This window comes from Sphaerodactylus townsendi, linkage group LG04 (assembly GCF_021028975.2).
Source record: "Sphaerodactylus townsendi isolate TG3544 linkage group LG04, MPM_Stown_v2.3, whole genome shotgun sequence".
Classification (NCBI taxonomy): Eukaryota; Metazoa; Chordata; class Lepidosauria; order Squamata; family Sphaerodactylidae; genus Sphaerodactylus; species Sphaerodactylus townsendi.
The window spans coordinates 32,146,768-32,166,356 of record NC_059428.1 but is presented as its reverse complement, the minus strand read 5'-3'; the positions used below and the strand labels follow the sequence as shown (position 1 = coordinate 32,166,356).

Below are 19,589 nucleotides of genomic sequence, written 5' to 3'. Positions count from 1 at the left end.
CTAGCTCAGCATTCTAACCACTGTATAGGGCTGTACTGTAAGTACACATAGATTACAGTCATGGATTGATGATGATAAATCTACCCACTTACCCTTTTCTGTTCTTGAATTTTTAATTAATGAGCATTGGTATAACCTGTTCTGATTTTGATGAGCAAATACCTCCTGGAACATCTTCTACTCTTTCAAGCATTCTAACAAAAGGAGACTCTTGAACAAATAGCATTCCTGCTTCCACTGCACAGACCTGTGCTTCACAACAAATCACATCTGCTATGATTTAAAATCTGGCAAACATAACACATGCTTTGTATTGAAATCTCCTAGCGACACAAGAGCTAGGAGCAAGCAACTCAAATGGATCGTTCTTGCACTGTTGGTTTTGATTTAGATTATATTTATGGATTTTATTTATTGACAAGATTTGTATGCTGGCTTTCTGCCCAATCAGGGTCATCAGTGCAGCTAATGGTGAAAACAAAGCATTGTAAAAACACATCATAAAAACAATTAAAACTAAAATACACATGTAAGAGCACATAAAACAGTGATTAAAACATAGTGCAGGAAGGGTTATGGAGGGAATGCCAGAAAACAAGCAAAAAAGTCTTCTGATCAGTTCGTTGTTGTTTCTACATCAGTCACATCTGATCAAGATGTGCAAGAATAAATCAGGAAAAGCTCCATCATATTAAAACTGATTTTGTTATTAACATAGTATATGTGCAATATTTACTGTTCTTGACATATACTGATTCAATGGACACAATGGAAAGTATTTTCAGCAAGATAAGTGACAGCAATAAAACAAATTGATCATCAAAACATCTGGTATACCTTGTACATGGAGATAGTGCAATAACTTGAAAAAAATAAGGGACTCACTGAAGATCTGCTTAATAAACACTGCTCACTGGCAGAAGACTTCAAAGTGAGCACTTAAGCAGTTTTATCCACTGCTCATGCCCCTAAATGACACAGTGTGATTTTTACCGGGCCGTGACTCGTTTGAGCTGTGCTGCCTTCAAGCTCACTTGCAGGTCTTTGAATGGAGAAATTCACAACAAACCTGTGATTCCACAAACTTTGGGTAGGTGTCTTTGCAGGATTTGCTGTAAACCTATGATAATTTTTCTATACCACGAGAAAGGGCATTCAAATGAGACAGTTGAAGCTGCTTCTCTAGACTCATCTGAAGAAGACAGTGATACAGAAGAAAAATACCTAGAATTTGTTACAGTGTGGACTTCAAACTTGGGATGGAACATCTTGTCTTAAAGTTGTTCCACAATTGTTTTTCATTTTGTTCGGAATACGGTGTAATGGAAGAGACCATAAAACTTTCCACTTGAAACACATACTTTTATTGTGTTGCCAAAAAAAATGATCATGGTTGTTCTTGTATTTAAAAACTGAAAGTTGCTAAACAGTGGACTATTACTTACCTAAAAACAAAGGAGCTTATTGCAGTACCTCTTTTGGTGGCTTGATCAGAAATTATTAACCCACTACTAAATAGATTTATCAGATAAGAATCCTTAGATATCATGTTAAGTTGCCAGATTTTGTGCCTTGATTTGTAGGATCCAAAAAGTGTATTACGCAGAAAAACCTTAAAGGGATTTTAATGTGTTTTATATGGGGTGCTCTAATTTTTTAACTGTTGTATTTTTGTAATTCAGAACTGGTGTTTGGTAAGCCTTTTAATTATTTCAGTTGCTTACATTTCTGGTCTGCAACTGCAATGAATGAATGAATTTACCTCTTTAATCACTGAAAATCCAAAATCAGCTTCATATATACTGAGGCCGTTTCCGCACGGGCGGAATATGGTGGCCTGGGGATGGCAAAAATGCCGTCCCCAGGCCGCCAACCCACAGGGGGCGCAGCTGCATCGCAGCCACGCCGCCCTCGCGCCGCCCAACTGGCGCCAAGCCAGCGTTTCCGGAGTGTGCTGGGAAGTCCCCCCCCCCACTCCCTCCCTGCACTTACCTTGTCCCCGGGCCTCCAGCGCATTGCCGAGGCCTGGGGACACGCCCCCCTGCCCTGCGACGCTGGAGCAGGTGCACAGGGTCAGGGGGCGTGTCCTCAGGCCTCGGCGACGTGCCCGAGGCCCGGGGACATGCCAGGTTGGCTGGCCGACGGCGCTCTGCGGCGCCGTCGTCTCGGCTCTTTCTGGGACCGTCCATGCGGACAGTCCCAGAGTCGTTGGGTCGACGCTAAATGTGCCAACCAAGCCGCTTCTGCCTCCGTGCGGAAACGGCCTGAGATATCAATGCTCACTTATCTTGTATTGTTGAAGTCTTTCATGGCTGGAATCAACTGGCTGTTGTGGGTTTTCTGGGCTTTGTGGCCATGATCTGGTAAGTTTTGTTCCTAATGTTTCACCTGAATCTATGGCTGGCATCTTCAGAGGCACGTCCTGGTAAGATGTGATTCTCTCTGCAGCAATTCCATGGGTAGAGCCATGTTAGTCTGTTGCACCAAAATAAACAGGTTTATTGGCACCCTAAAGACTAGCAAAAGTGGTGCCATGGTGAGAAACACATTTTACCACGACGTGCCTCTGAAGATGCCAGCCATAGATGCAGATGAAACATTTGGAACAAAACCTATCAGACCATGGCCACACTGCCTGGGAAACACACAACAGCCAACTTGATCATCACGATGACCATTTTAAAAGATGGCAGCCAAATGCCTAGATTAGAAAAGTACCTTTGTTGATTGTCAACATACATATGTGCATGTGTGTGTGCAATGGTGAATTAGACAGGATTACACGTATAAATTATGTAGATCTAGCATACTCAATATTTTTGCACATGCTAGTGTACAGTTTTTGGACACAAATATGAGCTGTGTTTTGGTGGTAGATTTGAGAAGAATCTACATAATCTAGGTAGATCTGGTTTTTCATTTTCCCATCAAAACTGAACGCTATAGTGTGAAATATTAATTTATTTACTTCATTTATATCCACCTCTCTCCCCAGTGGAGATTCAAATGCTGGTAGCATTCTCCTCTCCTCTGCTTTATCCTCACAACAGGAGTAGGTTGGGCTGAGAGACTGACAGGCCCAAGGTCACCTTGCAAGCCTGCATGCCAAAATGGGGGATTCCTGCCAGGGACTTTCAGATTATGGATCCAAGATTCTTAACTACTACACTACATTGGCTCTCAGGATCTACAAGTCTATTAAACATGAGCATGTTCCTTTCCTTGTGAAAAATAAGTAATGTCCCTGGTAATTTGGATTCATATCTAAAATCCGAGCAGCACATTATTTACACAATAAGGAACATTATTAGCTTTAGACATTCTTACACTTGGAAAATAAGGCACATTTTATGATCATTTCCCTGGAGACAGGTTATAAAAGGTACCCTTGGTTCTTCAAACCTAAGATGACATTAACAGATAATCACTTCTAGATGCTTTAATGCTCCCAACGACCTTTGTGAAAGCAAACCCACCAAGATAAATATCTACTTTTACAGCTTTTATTTGTTCTACACTTGAGGCTCCTGCCACTAATTCGGATTAAGGAGAAGCATCACTTTTGGCCCTTCCCCCCACTTTTCAGTTCGCAGTCAGTGTATTGAGATTTTGCAAGTGTCTGTCACAACTCAGTTATAAAAGTTTTAACTGTTTGTATGTAAACAAGTTGCTGAAGTCACTGTTTATGACCTGATCTTTTGATTAGCTATTGATCAGTGAAATAGCCATTGCTTACATGTTAGCAAGCAGGTACATATGAAGCTATAAAGTTAACTCTGTTTCTTTGTTTCCACACTAGCACAAGCAAGAGACAGCAGATAGGAACCAAGATGTAACCAAACATGCAGTAATGTAAATATGTAACACAGAAAAGAAAGGATTTCTTATTTTATCCCATGTAACACTGCCTTTATAGTTCGTAAACTCAAATTTACAAAGCAACTGAGAATGTCTCTTCTCTTCTACTCTTATATACATACACACACGAATATTATTCACACGCCACAGTGATCTTTCCCTGACACAGATTGAAGATGTACTTTTATTTACAGTTGTCTTTGACTTAAATGGACGCCTGACTATGTATAGACGGGGTCTTATCAACAGTTAAAATAGTTGTCTTTCCAAGTGGGAGACGTATGGGGCTGCTGCCATATGGGTTTAAAGCTACAAGGGAAAGGGCAAGCCCTTTGTTATGTAAGCCCGCAATCCCCTTATCACGGTGTGCGGTCGCCTTCCTTGCAACAGCAGGGAGTTTCCCAGCCTTAGCAACAGTTGCTGGAGGCGGCCCTCTCTTGACAACAGCTGCTGCAAAGCAAAGGCCGCGCGCGCCGTTCTCCCGTGATGCTTCCAACTTAGGAACTACAGTTCCCATGATGCCGCGCGGCGACGCGTGGGCAGGGGCCACTCTTCATGCGTCACGTAAAAAAAGCGAACGGGGGCGGAGCTAAAGGGAAGGGGGGGCAGGGGTGTTGGGTCCGTCTTTTCCCTGCCGTGTCCCCTTTCCTCAGCTCGGCGTAGACGCCATGTTGGTTGGGAAGGATGATGACGAGAGGCGGCTGCGGTAGTGGCAGCGACGGCGGCGGCGGGCGAGGGGTCCCCGAGAGCGGCCGGTGCTGAGGGGAGGGCTCTGGTCTCCCCCACCCCCCCACCCCGTCCCTCCCTGCCCGCTTTTCTGCGCCAGGGCTGAGTGCCTCCGTCGTGTCAGTTTTGGGAGGGGGGTCCCGCCAACCGTCTGCTAAGGGAGCCCCTGAAGAGGAGGGGGAGGAAGAGGCGGAGAAGGGACGGAAGAAGAAGAGCAGCCGCGGCGATGAGAGCCGAGACCTGAGGCGGAGAAGCGGCCCCAGGAGGCGACTGCGGTTTAAATCCCCCCCTTGAGCTGCTGCTGCTGCAGTTTGAGGGGGGAGGGTGCTAGTTGCTTTGCACCCCCACCCCTTTCTATCCCTTTCTCCCCCTCGTTCGTTTTTAATTTTATTTTTTGGGGTGGGAGGTGCCGGAGGGGGGAGACCCAATGTTGCAAAGCCTCTAGGAAGGGGAAGAGAAGCGCAGTCCGGCCTCTCCCAGCTCCTCGTCTCACTTTTACTCCGGGAGGACTAAGGAAGCGGCGGCAGAAAAGCCCAACAACTTCGGATCCAGATCAGGAGGAGGAAGGAGGTCGCTTGACTTTATCCGCCGGAGTGCCTGTCGCACCTCTTAATGAGGTGACTCGGACGCAGAACTATCCTCTGAATCATCCTCGTCATTCATTATTGGTCTAAGCTGGAGAGGAAGAGCGACAGAGCGGTGGGGGCCAAGCGTCCGCACAATTCATGTCCTTGTGTACTTCTGCCTGGTCTACCTGGGGTTGCCGCTGACAGGGATCTGCTGCCATCTCTGGTCTCTTTGGTGTTCCTTTGCTGATCGAGCCATTTAACACCGGTTCCTCCTGGATTTTTCCTCCCCAGTCCAACAGTTTTACTTGCTGTGGGTCAGCTACTTTTATTGCGGAGGAAAAAAAAAACACAACTACTCACAATTTAACAGACACCAAAGATCGGTTGGCTGGAAGATCTTTTGCTGCATGCGCCTGGCTGGCTTATAATTTTTTTTCTTGTTCTCTGTGTTTGAAGCCATCAGGGTAATTTCAAGATGTCCAGCAGTGTCCCATCTGATATGGTAAGTCCATAGTTGGAGTTATTTTCTGGAATACAATGGGGGAACAACCTTGTAAGCAAGGTTAGGAGAACATTTTGCTGGATTGTACTGGAGTTAGTCTGTCTCTTCTGCTACCTTCTTGCTGCGATGTAATGTTATAAAATGCTTTAGGCTCTAATATGGGCAAAATACATATTATTTAAAATGAAATTAATACTAACTTTTAAATCTATGATTACTTACCTGAAATCATTTGAAGTCTTACCACCTTCCTGCTCTTTCCTTTCTTCCTTTTTAACGACTTGGTTCTAATGAAACTACCCATGTCATTGGACAGTTTCACAAGGCTTGCTGATTTATGCAATATTGAAAGCTGTGGACAACAATTGTTCTTATCACCGAGGCTCATCCAACTCCCCATAGCGGGCTGTTCTTAAACCAACATCAGATATCTCCGATTAGGGACACCCTCCCCCCCAGTATTCTTAAACCCAGCAGTGGTCTATCTAGACAAGTTTTGAAATTTAAGCAAAAAGAGTTGAAAGCTTAGTTTTAGAAAAATAGCACTCATATATATAGTTAAGAACAAAAGAGTCTTTATCTGTCAGATATTTCTGAACTGAAGAGGTTTTTTTTCATTCTGTGTTATACATAAAAAGGTACCTTTGGGTTTTTCACATTCAGACATCAAGTTGATGTTATGTTGTTGTTGTTGCTGTGCCATGCCACTTAAGGATAATTGGTTATGGTTTCTGAGTACTAATGTGTCAGTCATGCTTTGTACATGTGGCTAATTAGACTTTTCAGGCCATAGTCCATGTTTGGCATTAAGATGTTTTTCTTTTGGCTCTGCACAACAGGAAAAGTGTAATTTGTGACAAAGGCTCTAGTATAACAACATTTTAAATGCTCTGTATAAGAATTGTGAGAAAAAATACCTAAAATAATAGAAAACATACTCATGATTTAAAGTTCAAATTCTTTTATTTGTTGGATTTGTCACAAGGGTTGTGGCAAATAGTCTTCTGTGGTCGTTCTGCAGTTTCCATGTAACCTTTATTTAGCCTTGAAATCATGCACATTGGTGAAATTGCTTTTCAAAATATCCTATTGAATATATTAACTAAAGATTGCGTGTGTGATCTAGACAAAGAAAAGTTCTACATCCCAGGGAATACGTTTTTAAAAATGCTTAAATGCTTCAAAATACTTTACTTTGACAGAATGCCAGTCTATCACCTGTAGGAAAATGTAGATAAAATTGAAGCCTAACAAAATCTTTTTTCTGTTGTGATGAATTTTTTTGTTCTCTTCTGAAATACTATGAGATGGATAGGAGAGATATTTATTAAGCTGTCTTCATTTTCACTTGAAAATTGACAGAGTTTGCATGTCTATTTGTCCTATTATTGAAAAGTGGGATGTCATTAAAAAAATTAATAGCTTTAATTTGTCAAGACCTGTCTGATCATGAACTTTATGGTTGCTAAGTTCAAGGATGGTTGTAAAAGGTCCATTTAAAAAATGCTGTCAAAACCTGAAAGCAAAATTTCATGATTTTTTTTTACTTCAGATAGACAGAACTGCTCAATAGGTCTCATTAAAAGTTTGTGTCATATCAGAAATATATTTGATTTTGTCTTAAAGTTATGTAAGGTTATGTAGTTCAATGAAGGTGTAATAAAGATATTATTTAGCTGACCTAGCACGTGCTATGACAATGCTTTTTGCTGTGTGCCACCTCCAAGTCATACATTTTTCTCTAATTTGACAAGGTTGGCCTTGTTAATTTCCTGTTTCTAATCAGTGTAAACCAAATAATTCCACAGTTGTACACATGCAGCTCTTCCGCTCTCTCAGTCTGCAAATTTGCTAGGATTGTTGGTGAGCTATCTTAATAGTCTTCATTTTGACCTCGTGAAAGTCAAGATAGTTATACCATGTGAAATTAAACTTTATATGAAAAAGGAATGTTGAAGGCATTTAGGGTATATGTTTTAGAAATCTCTTACGGATAAAGCCATTAGGTTTTGAAAACAAAAAGAATTACAGTAACCTAGTAATCAGGTAAGCTATGTGACTTCCCATTAATTGTATATAAAATTATTTAAAATACAGTGATGCATATAGAGTATTCTAGCCATACATTTTCCCTGGGGTGAACAGTTCAGGACTTCTTACGTCACAGAATCATAATTAAAAATTGGTTATTTCCATATTGGTTGGCACCTTCCCATTTTGTGTAGTTTCTGTGTTGTGGGTTCCATCCACTGCTTCTGAATTCTGTCCTGATACAAATGATACTCCTGAAAGCCATTTTGCTATTGTATATTCCAGAGTAAAGCACCCATTTTTTTCTTTAAAAATTTAGACCAGTTATCTTGTGCAAAGTAACACGTTATACTGATTCAATGAGTAGTCTTGAATTTTTTAACAATGGAAATTAGTGTAATACCTACATCTTTTTCTAGTTTTGACTTATGTTTTGGCTGTTAACAACTAGTTTTTCAGGAATACCCCCACCCCAAGCATTCAGATTCCAATCTGGAGAAATACTGTTTTAAGTGCTACAATAGTCAGCTGTGATATTGTCTTCCACTAGGAATGGAGCTGTTCGTAGGTGCGCTTGTGTCATGGGACCTCTCCCCAAAAAGTCTATCAATTCTACTCAACTTTATAGGCAGTTATTTATATTCATTGATACTCTGTTTTTTCTCTCCCCAGAATGGGAGCCCAAAGTGGCTTTTATTGTTCTCCTGTCCTTCATTATCCTCACAACAACCCTGTGAGATGTTGGGCTGAGAATGTGTGACTTACATGGTCCAGTGCAATGGGTTTTCTCTATGCTAGGCTGACTCTAACCTCTATCCAACATTATTTGCCAAGGTTTCTGTGAGATTACAGTTTGCTAATTTAATGGGATAGGGTTTTTAATATGTAGTGGTTTTTTTGTTTTGTTTGTAGGCCAGAAAGCAGGGTAGAAATTGTAAATGAGGCCATTTAAGCTTTTTTTAATGATGCCCATAACATCTTCAGCTATTCTGTTCCCTATTTGCCTTCCATGGAAGTGTTCTAGGGGTGTGTAATGGTTGTTTGTTTTCCGTTGAAATAATCTGCAAGCTCTGTTAACTTTTTTGTGAAGATGTCATCACATTGCTGCACAATGGAGCAAGAGTATCAAATTTTCAATGCTATTGACTGTATGCAACTTTGGAGTGAAATGTTGGGGTCTGCAAAATACTGTTTGCAGTGCTTTTGATCTCTGTTCAAGATCTCTGTTGGACTGATCTAAAATTATCATTTCTGATTGTCTTTGCATTTCCCTGAGACTAGCCAATCTGACAGTCCACATCTTCCATACTAAAGTTCTTCTCCAGGCTTGCATAGCTGCTGGCCTCCTTTCTGCCATATTGTCCCTCTTTACTCAGCTTTGAATGCCTGTTCTACCCTGTTTCCCCGAAAATAAGACATCCCCTGAAAATAAGACATAGTAGAGGTTTTGCTGAAGTGCTAAATATAAAGCATCCCCCAAAAGTAAAACGTGGCAAAGTTTTTGTTTGGAAGCATGCAGCTGTGGAGTGGAAAAATAAGACATCCCCTGAAAATAAGACATAGCACATCTTTGGAAGCAAAAATTAATATAAGACACTGTCTTATTTTTGGGGAAACAGGGTAACTCCCCCACCCCAATTGTGGTTGTCACTTATTTCCTTAAGGCTCCACACTGGCTTTCTATCATCATGTCAGTTCCAGGTTCTAGCTCTCACTTTCAAAGTTCTTCACTCTGTACACCCTTAGAGCTCTTTTCTTTTTCCACCACATCTCATTCCCCAGTTTTCTGCCAGGTTTAGTGTCCTATGTCACTGTCTCATTTCCATTTTCAGAGCCTACTGCTATGCTGCTTACTGGAGCTTGAATCCTGTCAACTGTGATTGGAGCAGAGTTAGAAAGTGGAATTTATTTCCCCCCCCCCTTCCCATTGGAGCCCTTCCTCCATTCTAAACAGCCCAGAGGAATAAATTGGTTCCTGTTCTTGGAAGATAGAAATGGCCATCCCCTTGTGTGAGCTCTTGCTCTGTAGAATAATTTCCATAAGCGTGGATGATTTCTGCCAATTGTACTTCCTCCTCTCCAAGCTGCAGCCACTTGTGCTAGATCATTCTCAGAGGTCTTGTAAGCCTTGAAATTAGTTGGGAGCAGCTTAAGACAGAAATCTTGCTCTTGTGAGCTTTTTTGTATGCTTGTCAAGAGGATTTAATGAATAAATTTATTGAATTTTATACCAAACTCTATGGAGCTCATGAAGTAGATAAGGAAGAGCAAATGGGGTAGAAAAGGAAAAAAACCCCACTGATAGTAGAACAAGAGATATCAATGGAAGAAGTTAGGGACACTATAAAACAACTATAAAACGGAAAATCGCAAGGACCAGTTGGTTTTACAAGTATGTTTTATTAAAAATTTGTAGATGAATTAAGCTCAATCCTACATCAATTAATGAATACCACAACAGTAACTGGAGAAATACCAACATCTTGCACAGAAGCAGTAATTACATTAATACCTCAGGAAGGTCAAGATCTAAGTAATATAAGATATCGTTGCTTAATACAGATTATAAAATCTTTGCAATGATATTAGTGAAGAGATTGAAAGAAGTATTGAATAAAAAGATTGGAAGGGAACAGAGTGGCTTTTTGCCATTGAGTCATATAAAAGATAATGTAAGGATAATTCTTGATATAATAGAATATTTACAGAAAAGAATAAACAAGCTGCACTGATATTCGGTGATATTTAAAAAGCCTTCGATAATTTAGATTGGGAGTTTATGACAAAAGCTTTACAAAAACAAAATTGTTGAAACAACTTCCAGAATTGGTTTGAAGCAAAATACATTGAAACAAGTGGCGAACATTAAAGTTAACCAGGAGCTATCCCAAAATATAAAGATTTGTAAGGGCACCCACCAAGGATGCCCTTTGTCCCCTTTGCTATTTATATGGACTTTGAAATCTCTAGTAAGGGATATAAAGGATGATATATTGATTCCAGGCATCAAAAATAAATAAGAAGGAATACATAATAAAAGCTTTTGCGGATGATGTAGCTTTGATGCTGGAGTCTCCATTAAGTCAATGAAAGTCTTGAAGGAAAAGATGGAGGAATTTTAAGAAGTGTCAGGACTGAAAATAAGTGAACAAAAAACCCCCAAATTATGACATTTAACATGACAAACAGGAAGAAGAACTAAGTAAATATTAAGTTATGTGTTGGCAAAGAAAGTTAAATATTTAGGAATTAATATAGCTAAATATAGTATATTACTATTTCAAACAGGAAGTTTACATGCTAAAAGAAAGGGAGGAAATTAATATTAATAAGAAGCACTGTCTGTGGTTTCTTTATTGTCAATTAAAGGAGAACTACAAGCAAGATTAAAAAATACATTTTGAAGATAAAGAATCTCAATTATGGAATACTATATGTAAAGAAGAAGTATCTCTTATTTTAAAAATGGCTAAGTTGTTGCTACAAATTGAAACAGTCTGAACAAGTAAAAGAAAGCATGATCATATGGTCCCAGACCTTAGACAAAACAATTACTATAGAAGAATGGGGAAAAGTCTGGAAGAGAAATAAAAAATTTACCAGCTACATGAATTTAAAGGAAATTATTATAAACTGTTATACCGATGGTATTTATTTCCATCAAAAATTGGCTAAGATAAGTAAGGGAATATCAGAAACCTGTTGGAAATGTAAGTAGGAAAAAGGGACTTTTTGGCATAAGTGGTGGACATGCAAAAGGGTTAAAATATTCTGGATTGAAATATTTGAAGTGATGAAAAATATATTGAAAAAAGAATTGAATGTAAGCCAGAATTTTTTCTGTTGAATTTAATAGATACAGTATTTTTAAAAAGTAAATTAAACTTTAGCATTGAATTTGATCACCACTGCAAGAATTTTACATGCTTAAAAAATGGAAATCCCTGAAAATACCAACAATAAAGGACTGGATATATAAATTAACAGAGTATATGGTAATGGATAAATTATCAACAGTGATGAATAATAAAAGCATAGGAAGTTGTACTAAAGTATGGAAACAGCTAATTGTGTTTTTGAGAAGCAATGAAGATTACAAACATTTGACATTAAATTTATCATTAAGCATGCAACTCTAGTTAATAATTATGATATTTATAAAGTCTCTGGAAGGTTAATAGAGATATAAGAAAACAATTTTAAGTTAGTGTTTTAAGTACTGAGTGAAGTGTTATGGATAAAATTAGTTTTAAGATTTATATTAGAAACAAGATTGGAAATACCCAAGTAAGTTATGTAATGACATATGATAAGGATTTTAATAAAAATGTTATGTTGTGTTGTTTGGACATAAGTGTTATAGTTAAAGCAAATTTTGGATCCCCTAGCAGGAAGTTGTAGATTTTAATGTAATCCATAATGGAACAAATTACTGGTTATATGATTTGAGTGAATAAGATGAGTCTATTATGTGTTTCTGAGAGCTTTGTAATTTATGTTGTTTTTTAATATAGTTGTCGATTATTGATCAATTTTTTGTATAATGTTGTTGATTATTGAATAAAAAAAGGGATGTAATTTTAAAGTTTTAATGTGATCAGTCGTTTCCTCACATAGAGTTAAATGTCACTGGAAACAAATAGGTTATTAAGGTTAGTGCGAAAGTGTCTTTGCAGTGCAGTGGTTAAAACAATTTTTAAATCTTACAGAATTTACAGCCTATGGAAGAGTCTGAATGTAACTGAGTTTTTGGTCCCTGCATATAAAACAGGTCAATCTATACTCAGCTCTTTCTTTAGAGACGTTCCATATAATGTGAGGAAAGCAAGCCTCAGTGATCCTGATTATATCACTTGTACATAGGAACATTTCCAATGAACATGATGCCAGAGGTTCTTGTAGGATATACTGTGTTGGACGCCATCCCTTCATTTCTTTTGAAATATTGATGTCTGATGATGCACACTTAACCTGAAACATAAAAATGGAATGCAACTTCAGTATGCTGGAAGCTTTGACCCTTTATTTCATCCACGTTTGATATCTTCTTTCAACCAGTGTCACTTACTCACTAAATATTTCAAAACATTAGTCCTAAAGCTATTAACATAATCCTATGTCATTTGCATTCCATTACCATTCCATATCTTGATAGCTGCAAACTAAATTCCAAGCATACCAAGTGTGTTATGTACTGTTGATGCAGCAAAGGATGTTGCACAATATTAAGTTCTAATAAACCTTTTTGAGAATTTTATCTTTTACATGAACTTCAGTTTAGTTTTTGCACACACGCAGTGGCCCCTCCTTGCAGTAGGTACCAAAAGAGAAATAAGGACCTTTTCAAAATGTAATTGAGCTTTCCAGGAACTTAAAGGATGTTGCTAGCTCCTTTGTTCATGCACTTTGGAAAATGCTACTTCTCTTCTTAAAAATAAGATGTATTGGTTTTATAACGTTTATGTCACAACTAGGGGAAAGACACAGGTGATCCAGTCACCCTATTTTTATTCACAAAACACAGGTTGATACTACAAGGACTATATGTACTAAATGACTTCCTGCTCAAACTGCTGCTGTTGATCTTATCTATCACATTTCTTCATGGTTTATTTAACCTTCAAGCCCAACCTAGATTCCTCTTTTATATTAAGTCTGTTCTGGTTTTATCAGCCTAAAATTTGAGGCAATTTATAACGAGTAAAAAAGAAAACATCTTATCCTCATAAGCTAGTTTCCCATAGTCAAAGGTTTGGTTTTTTTAAACATAAATGTACCGTTCCTGTCCTTCTCCCCCTTCTCTTAACTTTATAGCTGAATTTACCCTACTAGCTTTATTTATCATTTGTCTTCAATAAATCCGTTTTGTTGAAACATTAATTGTTCTTTAAAAAAACATTTTTATTTAAGATCTTTTTTAATTCTCTGGGACATCTTGTTAATTCTCGATATTGACACAACTCTTTGCTGTTGTCCCTTGTAAGTGGGAAAAAACCCTGTGTGAGCTCCCATAAGTGTGGAATTTCTGCCAATTCCACTTCTTCCTCTCCAAGCTGCAGCCATTTGTGCTGGATCATTCTCAGAGGTCCTGTGAGCCTTGAAAGTAGTTGGGAGCAGCTTAAGACAGAAATCTTGCTCTTGTGAACTTTTCTGTCTTAATGGTTCATAAGATCCAAGATGATGTTTGAAATCATTCTGCAATATGCCCTCCTGCTACAAATTCTGATCAAAATAGCCATTAAATCAACAGAGGACTCAACAGATCCGGGATTCCAGGTTGCAGTGATGACTTCAAGTTGTCTCCTTGTGGTTTTACAGATTTTATTGTGATGGATGATTTGGGAAAGTAGCAAAACATTGCAAAGCTCTCAACTTTCCTGATGAGTTTGCCTTAAAGGTGCCGGGGCCAATTTGCTGAATTGGACCAGTCTCGTGATATGAATATTTATTCAGACACCACACTTCTTGAGGGGACTGAAGCCTTGACCATCTCTCACCATTCATCACTCTCCAGGATGACTCATGAAAGCTCATGTTAGAGTAAATATTAGTCTTTAAGTTGTCAATACTACCAGCCCTGCAACAGAAGTTTAGTAAAGGCTTTCGTTTTAGTTGCCCACTTGTTTTAAAGTAAATGCTTATTGATTACTTAAAAAAAACTTTGTTCTTGATTTTGCTAACTGTATGCTGCTATCTAGCAATTGATTAGAGATGTTCTTTTAAAAACCCACTTAAATCTGATTTGCTGCTGATTTCTGCTAAAAATATTTTTCCATATTCCGTTGCCAGGGAGCTTTTGTCTCATCGCATCATATTTACTCAGAAACGAGTTCTACTGGGTTTAATGGCGCTTACTCTTATTAAGTGTAGGAGAGCAGTTCTGAGCTGGGGTGTTGGGAACCCCACAGGCAGTGTGACCGTAGCGCCCACATGGTATAGTCAGCCTAGTGTCGTGGTTAAGAGAAAGTGGACTCTAATCTGGAGAACTGGGTTTGATTCCCTCCTCCTTCACATGGGCGGCAGACTCTTATTCAGTGGACTAGATTTGTTTCCCTGCGCCTACACGTGAAGCCTGGTGGGTGACCTTGGACTAGTCACAGTTCATTCAGAACGGTCTCAGCCCCACCTACCTCAGAAGGTTGTTATAGGGAGAGGGAGGTAAAGGAGTTTGTAAGCCCATTTGAGTCTCCTTGCAGGAGAGAAAAGGAGGGCGGTATAAATCCAAACGCCTCTTCTTCTAAATGCCACTTGCACTGGTGTGAGGGGCATTTATGGTGGCGCAGCGTGCTGGGAAGCTGCACAGCAGTGTGATTCTTAGATGCCAGCACTGCAGTGCTGCCAGTGCCCCTCTGGTGAAGAGGCCTGCGTCTGAGCTGAAGGTGGCATTCTGGGGGAATGGGGACACTCCATGTAATGTCGCTGACTTACTCTGACAAAAAGGTAGGTGCAGCCTATGGAGCTACATAGAACAGTTCCACAGGAGTTGGGGAGCATCCCTGTCGGCTTTCTGGCCGTGGTGCAGAGCGTCTTTGAAGGTGGCGTGGCTGTACTGTCCCTGGCTGTGCTGCAACTACCACCTCTTAGGATTGCACTGCATGACTGTTGTAGCAAAATAAAAACATGCCAAGTCGCACCTTAAGACTGATGTTCCAGAATGAGTTTTTGTGAGTCAGCACTTACTCCTTCAGTTCATTGTCTCACACTGAGCATGTGAAAAGGTGGCTGAGGTGGTCTGTGGTGTAAGATTTTTTTTTTTAAAAAAATGTTCTTTGTCTCTGGCAGGCATGAACAGCATCTCTCTGAGGCTGAGTTTTTTTGCAATGTCTGGCAGCCTTCTTGTTCTTTAGAAAATTTAGATCACTCTGTTTTTTAGTTTTAATGTTAAAAGTCAAGTTACATTGCATGCAATTGAACAAAGGGTTATCCCCTGTATGATAAGAACATAAGAACATAAGAACTAGCTTGCTGGATCAGACCAGAGTCCATCTAGTCCAGCACTCTGCTACTCGCAGTGGCCCACCAGGTGCCTTTGGGAGCTCACATGCAGGATGGGAAAGCAATGGCCTTCTGCTGCTGCTGCTCCTGAGCACCTGGTCTGCTAAGGCATTTGCAATCTGAGATCAAGGAGGATCAAGATTGGTAGCCATAGATCGACTTCTCCTCCATAAATCTGTCCAAGCCCTTTTAAAAGCTATCCAGGTTAGTGGCCATCACCACCCCCTGTGGCAGCATATTCCAAACACCAATCACACGTTGTATGAAGAAATGTTTCCTTTTATTAGTCCTAATTCTTCCCCCCCTTTCAATGAATGTACCCTGGTTCTAGTATTGTGAGGAAGAGAGAAAAATTTCTCTCTGTTAACATTTTCTACGCCATGCATAATTTTATAGACTTCAATCATATCCCCCCTCAGACGTCTCCTCTCCAAACTAAAGAGTCCCAAACGCTGCAGCCTCTCTTCATAAGGAAGGTGCTCTAATCCTTCAATCATCCTCGTTGCCCTTCTCTGCACTTTTTCTATCTCTTCGATATCCTTTTTGAGATGTGGCGACCAGAACTGAACACAGTACTCCAAGTGTGGTCGCACCACTGCTTTATATAATGGCATGACAATCCTTGCAGTTTTATTATCACCTCCTTTCCTGATTATCCCCAGCATAGAGTTTGCCTTTTTCACAGCTGCCATGCATTGAGTTGACATTCCCATGGAACTATCAACTAAGACGCCCAAATCCCTTTCCTGGTCTGTGACTGATAGCATTGACCCTTGTAGCGTGTATGATGAATGGGGTGGGGGTAGGGAGACATCCTGCCAAACCATTCTAATACCTGCTTGCCTTTAAATGAGAAAACCATTTCTCCAGTTAGTCTTTTCTACTATGGTGGCTCATATATGGAGAAAATAGATTTTGCTTTTGGATGTTTCTCTGGATCAGTGTAGCTACCTGGAACTTCTGTTTCTCATCCCTTGTATCTGAGTTAATCTTTGCTCAGTTCTTCTTTGCTGTGAATTATGATATCTTGCCAGTTAGTGGGTCAGGGGACAGAATGCTTTGTATTTGGTTAAACTAGGAACGGCCAGTGGGTGATCTTGAAAATTATAGTGTTGCTGAAATAACGCCGACTCAGCATTTCCAAAAATAACTTTTACCACCAAACATGGATAATGAACAACTTCTCTTTAATGAGTAGTGTGAATTCCAAGGCCTTAGACAAGAAACTCATAGAACTTATAAAGCGGGCACTGGCTAATAATGCTTCAGGTCTTTTCAGAAAGATGCTGAAGGCGGCTCACATGACAGTGGAAATATTGTATTTGTTACCAGTAAGTCTGTCTGCTGAATTTTGGGCTGACTCCTAGATCCAAAGAAGATTTCTAACTTTTGCTTAGTTCCCCCTCTGTTGTTTCACTCCTTGTTGCTGGCCCTCCACTTGGATTGGGCAGTCTTTTTTCCGGTGGTGCTGTTTGTGTGAACTGTGACATGGCTGTCTCATCAGTGGCACCCAGTAATAATCTTCCTCTTTTTCAGTCTTGGTATTTGGTTATTCCTCCATTACAAAAGGCTATCAGATAACTGAACAAGCTCGTTTTCTGTTTAGTTATTGGGTTTGTTGAGAATTCAGTTTTCCCCCCTATAAGAATAGTTGCTAAAGAATAATATGTAAATATGCGTTATAGTCTTTCTAGCATGAAAGTAAAGAAAAAAAGGCAGGGTTCTGTGGGCATCATCCTCTTTGCCATTAGGTTTATTTGCTGTTATGCAAACTGACTTTTCTTTCAGCTTCGCAGTAGATGGAGTAAACAATCCAATGCAGGCATTTCAAGCAAGTCTAATATTTTCTGGTGAACAGTAGTCCTTTACCTTCCTTGAGCCTTGTTCAAGGTGTTCATATAGAAACTGAACATGGAAACAAATTAGCAAATAATGTCATTCTTTTTGGACTACGGCAACATGCTCTCTTGAATTTATACCAGCCAGCAGTCTGGCTGCTGCATTCTGTACCATCTAAAACTTCTGGACCACCCCCAAAAGGGATTCATGTAAAGTGTTTTAGGCAAATGTCTTTCTGTATTGCTTGGCAAAGAATAAAATAGCAGGCTGGGTCCCCAAAACTTGTTTGACTTCAATAGACGATTGTGGTTAAGTTATTCAAAAGTTCCCAAAATGGAATGAACCACATGTAACCTGGGTACTAGCAGCTCCATGCTTGTAGAACTACTTGGAAGTTCTGCTTTTTTAATAGCCATCTTTGGCAAAAAAGGTGTTCACTTCTCTGGTGACAGCTTCAATGAATAGTCCTCAAACACATGTAAAAAGGATGTGCTTACAAAAAGCCAATCTGGAAGAGGTAAGGCATGAATGAGGCCATTCCTATAGTAGTAAGTAGTCTGTGGTTTAATAATGAGATTAACATTTCGATTGGAGTGGAGGATGGGGAATCCGAGGAAGTACTTAAATGCTCAGAATCCACTGCCCTGCTTAAGGAAAATGATATAACCAGACCTCTTGCTGGCTGTGGCAGACAGAATGACACATGGAAATTCATTCCAGAAGGGTGTCTGTATTAGTCCATCTTGCAAAATAAAACAGCAGTCCAGAGGCACTTTAAAGGTATAAAGTTGCTTAGTTTTTGGTGAGCTGTGTGAGTGTAGAGGTTAAACGGACAATATATGTATGCAACCCCAAGTTCCCCTTTCTGAGGTGTCTGAAATTGAATTAGCAGTATGAAGATGCGTTGAGCTCCCTATTTAAAAGGAGTGATCTATAAAGGTCCCAGTTCCAAATGTTTTCCCTAAGATTCTGAGCATCTTACACTACATGTGTATCAGATTTCAGGGGTCTATCTGATCAGGATGTATTCAGTAAATCTGATAATCTAGTCAGCCATTGAGGCACTTGGAGCACCTTGCATGTCTTACAAGACAGTGAGTGATACTGAATAAATGTACTTTGCAAAAGTGTCTTAATTCTGGTCACTGACTTGCAGTATGATCTTTGAAAATTTAAATTTAAGAATTTAAACGCAATACAGATAGCTAATGACATTTTAGAATGCTAAAATAGAGAAGTAGGAGAACAGGTTTGTTAACCACTTTAGCTTTACTGTTCTTCTGCTAAACAAAGTCTTGTGTAATTGGTAAGTACAACAAATGGCCAGTAAATTTACATTCAAGGAATGATGTTTGCCTTTTCAAAGTATAGAATGGACACACCACTCTTCTAAACGTATAACTTCTTTAATGTTTGTATGATAGTAGAATAATTAACTGTATTAGTAACTAAGCTGTAAGCTTGTGTAATTAAGTGTGTTGTTCTGATTTGCCCTGACCTGGATAGCCCCAGACTCATCAGATCTCAGAAGTTAAGCAGGGTCAGTCCTGGCTAGTATTTGATTGGAGACCTCAAAGGAATACCAGGATTGTGAGGTGGAAGCAGGTGATGACGAGCCACTTCTGAATGTCTCCTGACTTGAAAACCCAACAGGGTTACCATAAGTGATCTGTGACTGGATGGCAATTTTTTTTTCTGATTTGGCTTTACTTGCCACTAGAAATTTAGCTTTAGTGACTCCTTTGACTTAGCATCTTGTGAGGTTAATACACCATTCAGGTTCTGGAAAAAGCATCTAGTATGGAGCATTGATGACCATGTAATATCAAATTCAGGCAACACAAAGTTTAATTCTCTTTAGTTAAATGAGTAATTTAAACTATTATTTATTTATACCATTGGTATCCTACCCTTTCCAAACAAAAGTTGGTCTCAGGGTGGCTAACAATACTAAACATCATGCAATCATTGAATGAATAAATACAAAAACATGCCTAAAACCCATCCAACACTATAAAACCTAGATTAACAACTTATCTAAAACACATAGAAGATAGTGTCTTAATAGT

The 19,589-nt window shown here is 39.5% G+C and overlaps 1 protein-coding gene across 1 annotated transcript in view; it reads left to right on the top strand.

Annotated features, from left to right (window-relative positions):
- Nucleotides 1–4,459: 4,459 nt before the first annotated feature.
- Nucleotides 4,460–19,589, top strand: part of UBL3 (ubiquitin like 3) — a 54,472-nt gene continuing 39,342 nt past the window's right edge. The window contains exon 1 of the mRNA XM_048493436.1: nucleotides 4,460–5,655. Coding sequence (XP_048349393.1) covers nucleotides 5,629–5,655 — 27 coding nt within the window. The 5' untranslated portion in view covers nucleotides 4,460–5,628. The remainder of the gene's footprint in view (nucleotides 5,656–19,589) is intronic.